The sequence below is a fragment of the Amia ocellicauda genome, chromosome 1 (assembly GCF_036373705.1).
Source record: "Amia ocellicauda isolate fAmiCal2 chromosome 1, fAmiCal2.hap1, whole genome shotgun sequence".
Taxonomy (NCBI): domain Eukaryota; kingdom Metazoa; phylum Chordata; class Actinopteri; order Amiiformes; family Amiidae; genus Amia; species Amia ocellicauda.
The window spans coordinates 64,161,816-64,172,961 of NC_089850.1; the positions used below are offsets into that span (position 1 = coordinate 64,161,816).

Genomic DNA, 11,146 nt, shown 5'->3' on the forward strand with positions numbered 1-11,146 from the left:
GGAAAAATGTTGCCTGGTCTGATGAGTCTCGATTTCTGTTGAGACATTCAGATGGTAGAGTCAGAATTTGGCGTAAACAGAATGAGAACATGGATCCATCATGCCTTGTTACCACTGTGCAGGCTGGTGGTGGTGGTGTAATGGTGTGGGGGATGTTTTCTTGGCACACTTTAGGCCCCTTAGTGCCAACTGGGCATCGTTTAAATGCCACGGCCTACCTGAGCTTTGTTTCTGACCATGTCCATCCCTTTATGACCACCATGTACCCATCCTCTGATGGCTACTTCCAGCAGGATAATGCACCATGTCACAAAGGTCGAATCATTTCAAATTGGTTTCTTGAACATGACAATGAGTTCACTGTACTAAACTGGCCCCCACAGTCACCAGATCTCAACCCAATAAAGCATCTTTGGGATGTGGTGGAACGGGAGCTTCGTGCCCTGGATGTGCATCCCACAAATATCCATCAACTGCAAGATGCTATCCTATCAATATGGGCCAACATTTCTAAAGAATGCTTTCAGCACCTTGTTGAATCAATGCCACGTAGAATTAAGGCAGTTCTGAAGGCGAAAGGGGGTCAAACACAGTATTAGTATGGTATTCCTAATAATCCTTTAGGTGAGTGTATATGCACAGTCACCTACAAAATTACTGGTGCCATTGATAAAGATGCGAATAAAGACTGTATGAAATAAACACACGTAATATGTAGAAAGCGATTGTCCACAACTTTGATTAAAAGCATGCTTTGTTTATAATTAAATTCCCATGTCGCTGCTCCTCTCAGTCTATGGGTCAGTCAGCGGTGACTGTCACACCAGCCCACCTGCTCACTGATTGGGTTAGAAGAACCGTCACTCAAACCTGCTGGACCAATGGAGACCCAGCATCCACGCCTCTCTGTAAATCCCGCCCTCACGACAAAACAGAGAAACCGGCGCTAAAGCAAAGATCGCAGCATCGCAACAGACACAGGGCTGCTCTCGGTTTCACTTTTTTTTTTTTGCTTTTGATACATTTTTTACATTGTTTACAATTCTATACATTTTGATTTCGATTTTTTTGTTTTTGATCTCAATATCAATGTTTTCTCAAGTTTTTTTTTTTTGTTTACAATTTTTTTTTTTTGAATGCGATACTTATGGCGCTAATTTGAGCCCATAGTATCGACCTGGAAAAACGGCAAACGGGAAATGAATACATATTGAAATACATAAATGAATAAAGAAATAAATACATGTTGAAATACACAAATGATGAAAAAATAAATACTTGTTGAAATAAATAGTTTAAATACATACATATTACTTAATAAATAAATACATGTTGAAATAAATGAATGTCCATTTATTTATTTATTTATTTATTTCAACATGTATTATATCTTGAATTTTTGGCAACAAAATGCTTCCATATATACAAACTGCCACGGTAATGCATACTCCTCCTAACCTCAATTATGCTACTGATGCCACCATTGAAAATATACCACTGTAGTTAGCCTGCATACTCCATAAAAACCAGACGCACCCACTCAGATATGACAGACACTGACGTGCAGACAGGTGTATTCTGTCAGTGATGGAAACCATCTGACCGAAAACATGGGAGTCGAAACATTTACATGCTTTACGGTAGAAGCCAGGGAGTCACTGATGACGTCACATTCCAGCGCCAATCTTTGGATGCTGTGTGGCTGCAGCCGAGCGCTCAGCGTGTCAATGAGACAACAACGACCATATTAATAGTCGCGGAAATCTTCATTTAATTATATTTGATACCGGGATGCGAGGTTTATGACGCCCGGCACTCTTTGTTGGTTACGAAAGTTAGTCTCTACGGTAAGATGATATGATGAATAATATATTGTTATATGTGCTGTAGTGTCCAGTCAGTCAGTCAGTGTTAATGTGCTGTATTGTCCAGTCAGTCATTCAGTGTTAATGAGCTGTAGTGTCTAGTCAGTCAGTCAGTGTTAATGTGCTGTAGTGTCCAGTCAGTCAGTGTTAATGTGCTGTAGTGTCCAGTCAGTCAGTGTTAATGTACTGTAGTGTCCAGTCAGTCAGTCAGTGTTAATGTACTGTGGTGTCCAGTCAATCGGGGGTAATGTGCTGTAGTGTCCAGTCAGTCAGTGTTTATGTGCTGTAGTGTCCAGTCAGTCAGTCAGTGTTAATGTGCTGTATTGTCCAGTCAGTCAGTCAGTGTTAATGTGCTGCAGTGTCCAGTCAGTCAGTGTTAATGTGCTGTAGTGTCCAGTCAGTCAGTCAGTGTTAATGTGCTGTATTGTCCAGTCAGTCAGTCAGTGTTAATGTGCTGCAGTGTCCAGTCAGTCAGTGTTAATGTGCTGTAGTGTCCAGTCAGTCAGTCAGTGTTAATGTGCTGTAGTGTCCAGTCAGTTAGTGTTAATGTGCTGTAGTGTCCAGTCAGTCAGTGTTAATGTGCTGTAGTGTCCAGTCAGTCAGTGTTAATGTGCTGTAGTGTCCAGTCAGTCAGTGTTAATGTACTGTAGTGTCCAGTCAGACAGTCAGTGTTAATGTGCTGTTGTGTCCAGTCAGTCAGTCAGTGTTAATGTGCTGTAGTGTCCAGTCCGTCAATCAGTGTTAATGTGCTGTAGTGTCCAGTCAGTCAGTGTTAATGTGCTGTAGTGTCCAGTCAGTCAGGGTTTATGTACTGTAGTGTCCAGTCAGTTTTAATGTGCTGTAGTGTCCAGTCAGTCAGTGTTAATGTTCTGAACTGTCAGGTTATTCTCTCTCTTTCTAATTCAAATTCAAATGTGCTTTATTGGTATGATATTAATAGTTTTGCCAAAGCTGATACATACGCATTAACAATAAAAATTGTAAACAGTGAAAATAAAACTTGCTGATTATTGTAATAAAGAATGCTAATGGAACAGTAGATGGAGAAATAACAAATAAATACATAAATAGAGTAAAATATTTACACACAGACAACCGGTCAAAAGTTTTAGAACACCTCCATGTTTCCAGTTTGTGTTGAAATGTACGCAGTTTAATTTCTCAATAAACACTCAGAGATAAAAAAGAAATTATGGAATCTTTTTGTTTAACAAACTGTAACCCCTTAAGCAGACAAACCCCTCTGGACCCTTAAAAAGCACCAAATCCGTGTGCTTCTCTTTAATCCCATGGGCACTCTGCACTGCTGTGTTGTTTGCCAAGTGTTTGGTATCCCATGAAAACTGAGACTCCCAGCTTCCTAATGATGTGAAGCAGTCTCTGATGTGAAAAATGTGTTTTTTATACCCCCGCCCCCCCTCCGCATTCTGAAATGGGGGGGATGGGGGGATACTTGGTCTGAGTAGGAATACAAATTCAATAAATTTATAAATTTATAAATAAATACATTTCAATAAAATTGGAAATATGGGGGTGTACAAAAGTTTTGACAGGTAGTGTGTATATATATATACACTCACCTAAAGGATTATTAGGAACACCATACTAATACTGTGTTTGACCCCCTTTCGCCTTCAGAACTGCCTTAATTCTATGTGGCATTGATTCAACAAGGTGCTGAAAGCATTCTTTAGAAATGTTGGCCCATATTGATAGGATAGCATCTTGCAGTTGATGGAGATTTGTGGGATGCACATCCAGGGCACGAAGCTCCCGTTCCACCACATCCCAAAGATGCTCTATTGGGTTGAGATCTGGTGACTGTGGGGGCCAGTTTAGTACAGTGAACTCATTGTCATGTTCAAGAAACCAATTTGAAATGATTCGACCTTTGTGACATGGTGCATTATCCTGCTGGAAGTAGCCATCAGAGGATGGGTACATGGTGGTCATAAAGGGATGGACATGGTCAGAAACAATGCTCAGGTAGGCCGTGGCATTTAAACGATGCCCAATTGGCACTAAGGGGCCTAAAGTGTGCCAAGAAAACATCCCCCACACCATTACACCACCACCACCAGCCTGCACAGTGGTAACAAGGCATGATGGATCCATGTTCTCATTCTGTTTACGCCAAATTCTGACTCTACCATCTGAATGTCTCAACAGAAATCGAGACACATCAGACCAGGCAACATTTTTCCAGTCTTCAACTGTCCAATTTTGGTGAGCTTGTGCAAATTGTAGCCTCTTTTTCCTATTTGTAGTGGAGATGAGTGGTACCCGGTGGGGTCTTCTGCTGTTGTAGCCCATCCGCCTCAAGGTTGTACGTGTTGTGGCTTCACAAATGCTTTGCTGCATACCTCGGTTGTAACGAGTGGTTATTTCAGTCAAAGTTGCTCTTCTATCAGCTTGAATCAGTCGGCCCATTCTCCTCTGACCTCTAGCATCAACAAGGCATTTTCGCCCACAGGACTGCCGCATACTGGATGTTTTTCCCTTTTCACACCATTCTTTGTAAACCCTAGAAATGGTTGTGCGTGAAAATCCCAGTAACTGAGCAGATTGTGAAATACTCAGACCGGCCCGTCTGGCACCAACAACCATGCCACGCTCAAAATTGCTTAAATCACCTTTCTTTCCCATTCAGACATTCAGTTTGGAGTTCAGGAGATTGTCTTGACCAGGACCACACCCCTAAATGCATTGAAGCAACTGCCACGTGATTGGTTGGTTAGATAATTGCATTAATGAGAAATTGAACAGGTGTTCCTAATAATCCTTTAGGTGAGTGTATATATATATATATATATATATATATATATATATATATATATATATATATATATGTGTGTGTGTTTTTGAAATATAACTAATAAGTAAAGTATTATTTTTTGTTTTGTTTGCCGGTGGGCAGGGCTGCGTGGTGGTGTGTCTGCAGGCTGTGTGCAGTAGTTCAGCACCCACTCTGTATGGAGTGCAGTCAGGGGCACCGGCCCAACCCGGCCCTGCTGGCGCTGCTGGCTGCGCTCTGTGAACCTGCAGGAGGGGTTTCAGAGCTCCCAGTGGACATTCTGTTGGGCTTTCATCCCATGTGTTGGTTCATAAGGGACCGCTGGCTTCACTGTCAGACATTTGAACCACACTTGTACTGGAGGTTTGATTTTGTAGATTTTGTGTCAGAGCGCAGCAGCCCAGTCTGAGCTCTGTGTTGTGTGGCTCTTGTGCTTCTGGTTTGACAGGTTTCTCTCTCTCTCTCTCTCTCTCAGTAATGGAGGATTTCTCAGGACTCGCTCTCCCTCCTCTCTTCGGTGGCAACATCCTGGAGGCGGAGCTGGAGACAGAGGGGGTGGAGTATGTGGATGAGGGCGGAGTCACAGAGGTCCAGGGGAGCCTGGAGGAGGGGCTGGGGGAGCGGGAGGGACAGGGGGTGAGGCTTCTGCAGGAGAGAGAGAGGGAGGAGGAGCGAGAGAAGGAGAGAGAGAGAGAGAGGAGGAAGTACCTGACTCTGAGTCAGAGGTGCAGAGAGATTGAGCAGGTGAGAGTGATAGAGACGGACAGATGGACTGACTGACACACTGACTGACACACTGATTGACTGACACACTGACTGACTGACACACTTCAATGTATATTTTCTCTCTCTCAGGTGAACGAGAGAATACTGGGCCGTCTGCACCAGGTACACAGATTGACACGCCGCCTGAAGAAGGAGAGGAGGTGAGTAGAGGGATGGAGAGAAGGATGGATGGAGGGAGGGGTTTTATTGTTCTCTGAAACGAGGTGATATTTTACTCCCTCTAAAATTGATTGATTGATTGGCTCGACAAGTTTACACGCGTGTTGCCAGAGCGTTTACAGATGCATTAAATGAAATAGAATAAGTACAATAATAAATTAAAAGTTAAATTGCTTCATGGATTAGTGTAGTGTAGATTCATTCTACATGTATGTACAGATATTTACAGGCATGTGTCAGGTGGTCTGTGGGGGCGTGTCTTCTGCTAAGGGCCTGTGTCTCTCTCTCCCTCAGGTTTCTGATGAAGACACTCTCCTCCTATGGGGATGATTTTAGAAACGCTCAGCTGACCATCCTCCTGGAGGTAAAATGACATGATATTGTCAGTCAGTTTCAATGTACTGCTGTCTGTCGCTCAGATTCAAATTCAGAGAGCTTTATTGACATGACCACTGTGTTGGTGCTTTATTGACATGACCGCTGTGTTCAGTGCTTTATTGACATGACCGCAGTGTTGGTGCTTTATTGACATGACCGCTGTGTTCAGTGCTTTATTAATGTGACTGCTGTGTTCAGTGCTTTATTGACATGACCACTGTGTTCAGTGCATGACTGCTGTGTTCAGTGCTTTATTGACATGACCACTGTGTTCAGTGCATGACTGCTGTGTTCAGTGCTTTATTGACATGACTGCTGTGTTCAGTGCTTTATTGACATGACCGCTGTGTTCAGTGTTTTATTGACATGACCGCTGTGTTCAGTGCATGACCGCTGTGTTTAGTGCTTTATTGACATGATTGCTGTGTTCAGTGCTTTATTGACATGACCGCTGTGTTCAGTGCATGACTGCTGTGTTCAGTGTTTTATTGACATGACCGCTGTGTTCAGTGCTTTATTGACATGACCGCTGTGTTTAGTGCTTTATTGACATGACCGCTGTGTTCAGTGCATGACTGCTGTGTTCAGTGATTTATTGACATGACCGCTGTGTTCAGTACATGACCGCTGTGTTCGAAGTTTTATTGACATGACTGCTGTGTTCAGTGCTTTATTGACATGACCGCTGTGTTCAGTGCATGACTGCTGTGTTCAGTGATTTATTGACATGACCGCTGTGTTCAGTACATGACCGCTGTGTTCGAAGTTTTATTGACATGACCGCTGTGTTCAGTTGCATGACCGCTGTGTTCAGTGCTTTATTGACATGAACGCTGCGTTCAGTGCATGACTACTGTGTTCAGTGCTTTATTGACATGACCGCTGTGTTCAGTGCTTTATTGACATGACCGCTGTGTTCAGTGCTTTATTGACATGACCACTGTGTCCAGTGCTTGACCGCTGTGTTCAGTGCTTTATTGACATGACCGCTGCGTTCAGTGCTTGACCGCTGTGTTCAGTGCTTTATTGACATGAACGCTGTGTTCAGTGCATGACTGCTGTGTTCAGTGTTTATTGACATGACTGCTGTGTTCAGTGTTTATTGACATGACCGCTGTGTTCAGTGCTTTATTGACATGACCGCTGTGTTCAGTGCTTTATTGACATGACTGCTGTGTTCAGTGCTTTATTGACATGACCACTGTGTTCAGTGCTTGACCGCTGTGTTCAGTGCTTTATTGACATGACCGCTGCGTTCAGTGCTTTATTGACATGACCACTGTGTTCAGTGCTTGACCGCTGTGTTCAGTGCTTTATTGACATGACCGCTGCGTTCAGTGCTTTATTGACATGACCACTGTGTTCAGTGCTTGACCGCTGTGTTCAGTGCTTTATTGACATGACCGCTGCGTTCAGTGCTTGACCGCTGTGTTCAGTGCTTTATTGACATGACCACTGTGTTCAGTGCTTGACCGCTGTGTTCAGTGCTTTATTGACATGACCGCTGCGTTCAGTGCTTTATTGACATGACCACTGTGTTCAGTGCTTGACCGCTGTGTTCAGTGCTTTATTGACATGACCGCTGCGTTCAGTGCTTTATTGACATGACCACTGTGTTCAGTGCTTGACCGCTGTGTTCAGTGCTTTATTGACATGACCGCTGCGTTCAGTGCTTGACCGCTGTGTTCAGTGCTTTATTGACATGAACGCTGTGTTCAGTGCATGACTGCTGTGTTCAGTGTTTATTGACATGACTGCTGTGTTCAGTGCTTTATTGACATGACCACTGTGTTCAGTGCTTGACCGCTGTGTTCAGTGCTTTATTGACATGAACGCTGCGTTCAGTGCTTTATTGACATGACTGCTGTGTTCAGTGCTTTATTGACATGACCGCTGTGTTCAGTGTTTTATTGACATGACCGCTGTGTTCAGTGCATGACTGCTGTGTTCAGTGCTTTATTGACATGACCGCTGTGTTCAGTGCTTTATTGACATGGCTGCTGTGTTCAGTGCTTGACCGCTGTGTTCAGTGCTTTATTGACATGACCGCTGCGTTCAGTGCATGACCGCTGTGTTCAGTGCTTTATTGACATGACTGCTGTGTTCAGTGCTTTATTGACATGACCGCTGTGTTCAGTGCTTTATTGACATGGCTGCTGTGTTCCGTGCTTGACCGCTGTGTTCAGTGCTTTATTGACATGACCGCTGCGTTCAGTGCATGACCGCTGTGTTCAGTGCTTTATTGACATGACCGCTGTGTTCAGTGCATGACTGCTGTGTTCAGTGTTTATTGACATGACCGCTGTGTTCAGTGCTTTATTGACATGACCGCTGTGTTCAGTGCTTTATTGACATGGCTGCTGTGTTCAGTGCTTGACCGCTGTGTTCAGTGCTTTATTGACATGACCGCTGTGTTCAGTGCTTTATTGACATGGCTGCTGTGTTCAGTGCTTGACCGCTGTGTTCAGTGCTTTATTGACATGACCGCTGTGTTCAGTGCTTGACCGCTGTGTTCAGTGCTTTATTGACATGACCGCTGTGTTCAGTGCTTGACCGCTGTGTTCAGTGCTTTATTGACATGACCACTGTGTTCAGTGCTTGACCGCTGTGTTCAGTGCTTTATTGACATGACCGCTGCGTTCAGTGCTTTATTGACATGACCACTGTGTTCAGTGCTTGACCGCTGTGTTCAGTGCTTTATTGACATGACCGCTGCGTTCAGTGCTTTATTGACATGACCACTGTGTTCAGTGCTTTATTGACATGACCGCTGCGTTCAGTGCTTGACCGCTGTGTTCAGTGCTTTATTGACATGAACGCTGTGTTCAGTGCATGACTGCTGTGTTCAGTGTTTATTGACATGACTGCTGTGTTCAGTGCTTTATTGACATGACCACTGTGTTCAGTGCTTGACCGCTGTGTTCAGTGCTTTATTGACATGAACGCTGCGTTCAGTGCTTTATTGACATGACTGCTGTGTTCAGTGCTTTATTGACATGACCGCTGTGTTCAGTGTTTTATTGACATGACCGCTGTGTTCAGTGCATGACTGCTGTGTTCAGTGCTTTATTGACATGGCTGCTGTGTTCCGTGCTTGACCGCTGTGTTCAGTGCTTTATTGACATGACCGCTGCGTTCAGTGCATGACCGCTGTGTTCAGTGCTTTATTGACATGACCGCTGTGTTCAGTGCATGACTGCTGTGTTCAGTGTTTATTGACATGACCGCTGTGTTCAGTGCTTTATTGACATGACCGCTGTGTTCAGTGCTTTATTGACATGGCTGCTGTGTTCAGTGCTTGACCGCTGTGTTCAGTGCTTTATTGACATGACCGCTGTGTTCAGTGCTTTATTGACATGGCTGCTATGTTCAGTGCTTGACCGCTGTGTTCAGTGCTTTATTGACATGACCGCTGTGTTCAGTGCTTGACCGCTGTGTTCAGTGCTTTATTGACATGACCGCTGTGTTCAGTGCTTGACCGCTGTGTTCAGTGCTTTATTGACATGACCACTGTGTTCAGTGCATGACTGCTGTGTTCAGTGTTTATTGACATGACCGCTGTGTTCAGTGCTTTATTGACATGACCGCTGTGTTCAGTGCTTTATTGACATGGCTGCTGTGTTCAGTGCTTGACCGCTGTGTTCAGTGCTTTATTGACATGACCGCTGTGTTCAGTGCTTTATTGACATGGCTGCTGTGTTCAGTGCTTGACCGCTGTGTTCAGTGCTTTATTGACATGACCGCTGTGTTCAGTGCTTGACCGCTGTGTTCAGTGCTTTATTGACATGACTGCTGTGTTGCTCTTCCAGGAGGAGGGAGGGACCCTGCTGGACTCCGCCCCTGTGGGAGAGGAGGAGAGCCTATTGGATGGCCCCAGCTCCTCCCCCTTGCCCCTCGTCCAATCAGCCGGTGGGACAAAGAGGAAGAGACACCGAGTGCCAAGAGAGAGAGAGACTCAGGTGAGACGACAACAACAACAACAACAACACTATGAGTGTTGTGGCGCTGCACTGACTCCCTCCCTCTCTCTCTCCCCCAGGTCGAGGGGCCGCTGTCAGTGCTGTGTGATCCTCCGTTCTCAGGGTTCCCCCCGCCCAGCCCCCCTGCCTACCCCTGACCTCCCTGTGACCCCTGACCTCTCACCCCCAGGGCTGTATTGCTGTACAGAAGTAGTTTTTTTGTATCAATATGTAAATAAACCAATTAGCTGATTATCTTAACAATGGGTGTTGTCTTTGTAACCTGTTCACACACAGTACAGCACAACATAACACTCACAACACAGTACAACATGACATCCACAGAGAGGGAGACACTACAAGAAATGCAATATACAACTGCACAGACACACAGTGCAGACATACACACAGTGCACACACACAGTACACACACGCACACAGTGCAGACACACACACACAGTGCAGACACACAAACAGTACAGACACACAGTGCAGACACACACAGTACAGACACACACACACAGTACACACACGCACATTACAGACACACACACACACAGTGCACACAGTACAGACACACACACACACAGTACACACACACACAGTGCACACACACAGTGCAGACACACACAGTACAGACACACACACACACAGTGCAGACACAAACAGTACAGACACACACACACACAGTGCAGACACACACAGTACAGACACACACACAGTACACACACACAGTGCACACACACAGTACACACACGCACACAGTGCAGACACACACACACACAGTGCAGACACACAAACAGTACAGACACACAGTGCAGACACACACAGTACAGACACACACACACAGTACACACACGCACAGTACAGACACACACACACAGTACAGACACACAGTGCACACACACAGTACACACGCACACAGTACAGACACACACAGTGCAGACACACACACAGTACACACACGCACAGTACAGACACGCACACACACAGTGCACACAGTACAGACACACACAGTGCACACACACAGTACGCACACAGTACAGACACACACACACACAGTACAGACACACACAGTGCACACACACAGTACACACACACACAGTACAGACACACACAGTGCACACACACAGTACAGACACACACACACAGTACACACACGCACAGTACAGACACACACACACACAGTGCACACACACAGTGCA

General features: G+C 45.0%; 1 protein-coding gene across 1 annotated transcript; it reads left to right on the forward strand.

Moving 5' to 3' along the window:
• Positions 1 to 1,674: 1,674 nt before the first annotated feature.
• On the forward strand, positions 1,675 to 10,205 carry tfpt (TCF3 (E2A) fusion partner). Its single transcript, XM_066712935.1, has 6 exons — positions 1,675 to 1,847; positions 5,135 to 5,403; positions 5,515 to 5,585; positions 5,899 to 5,968; positions 9,792 to 9,941; positions 10,022 to 10,205. Exons 2-6 carry the CDS (start codon positions 5,137 to 5,139, stop codon positions 10,097 to 10,099), a joined length of 636 nt encoding a protein of 211 aa, XP_066569032.1. The 5' UTR covers positions 1,675 to 1,847; positions 5,135 to 5,136; the 3' UTR covers positions 10,100 to 10,205.
• Positions 10,206 to 11,146: the final 941 nt, after the last annotated feature.

What these genes read in the sequence shown, in the direction of transcription:
- tfpt (XM_066712935.1), top strand. Translation starts at nt 5,137, where the DNA reads ATGGAGGATTTCTCAGGACTCGCTCTCCCTCCTCTCTTCGGTGGCAAC. An exon ending in AGCTGACCATCCTCCTGGAG is followed by an intron (nt 5,969 to 9,791) that starts GTAAAATGACAT and finishes TTGCTCTTCCAG; the next exon opens with GAGGAGGGAGGGACCCTGCT. An exon ending in CAAGAGAGAGAGAGACTCAG is followed by an intron (nt 9,942 to 10,021) that starts GTGAGACGACAA and finishes TCTCTCCCCCAG; the next exon opens with GTCGAGGGGCCGCTGTCAGT.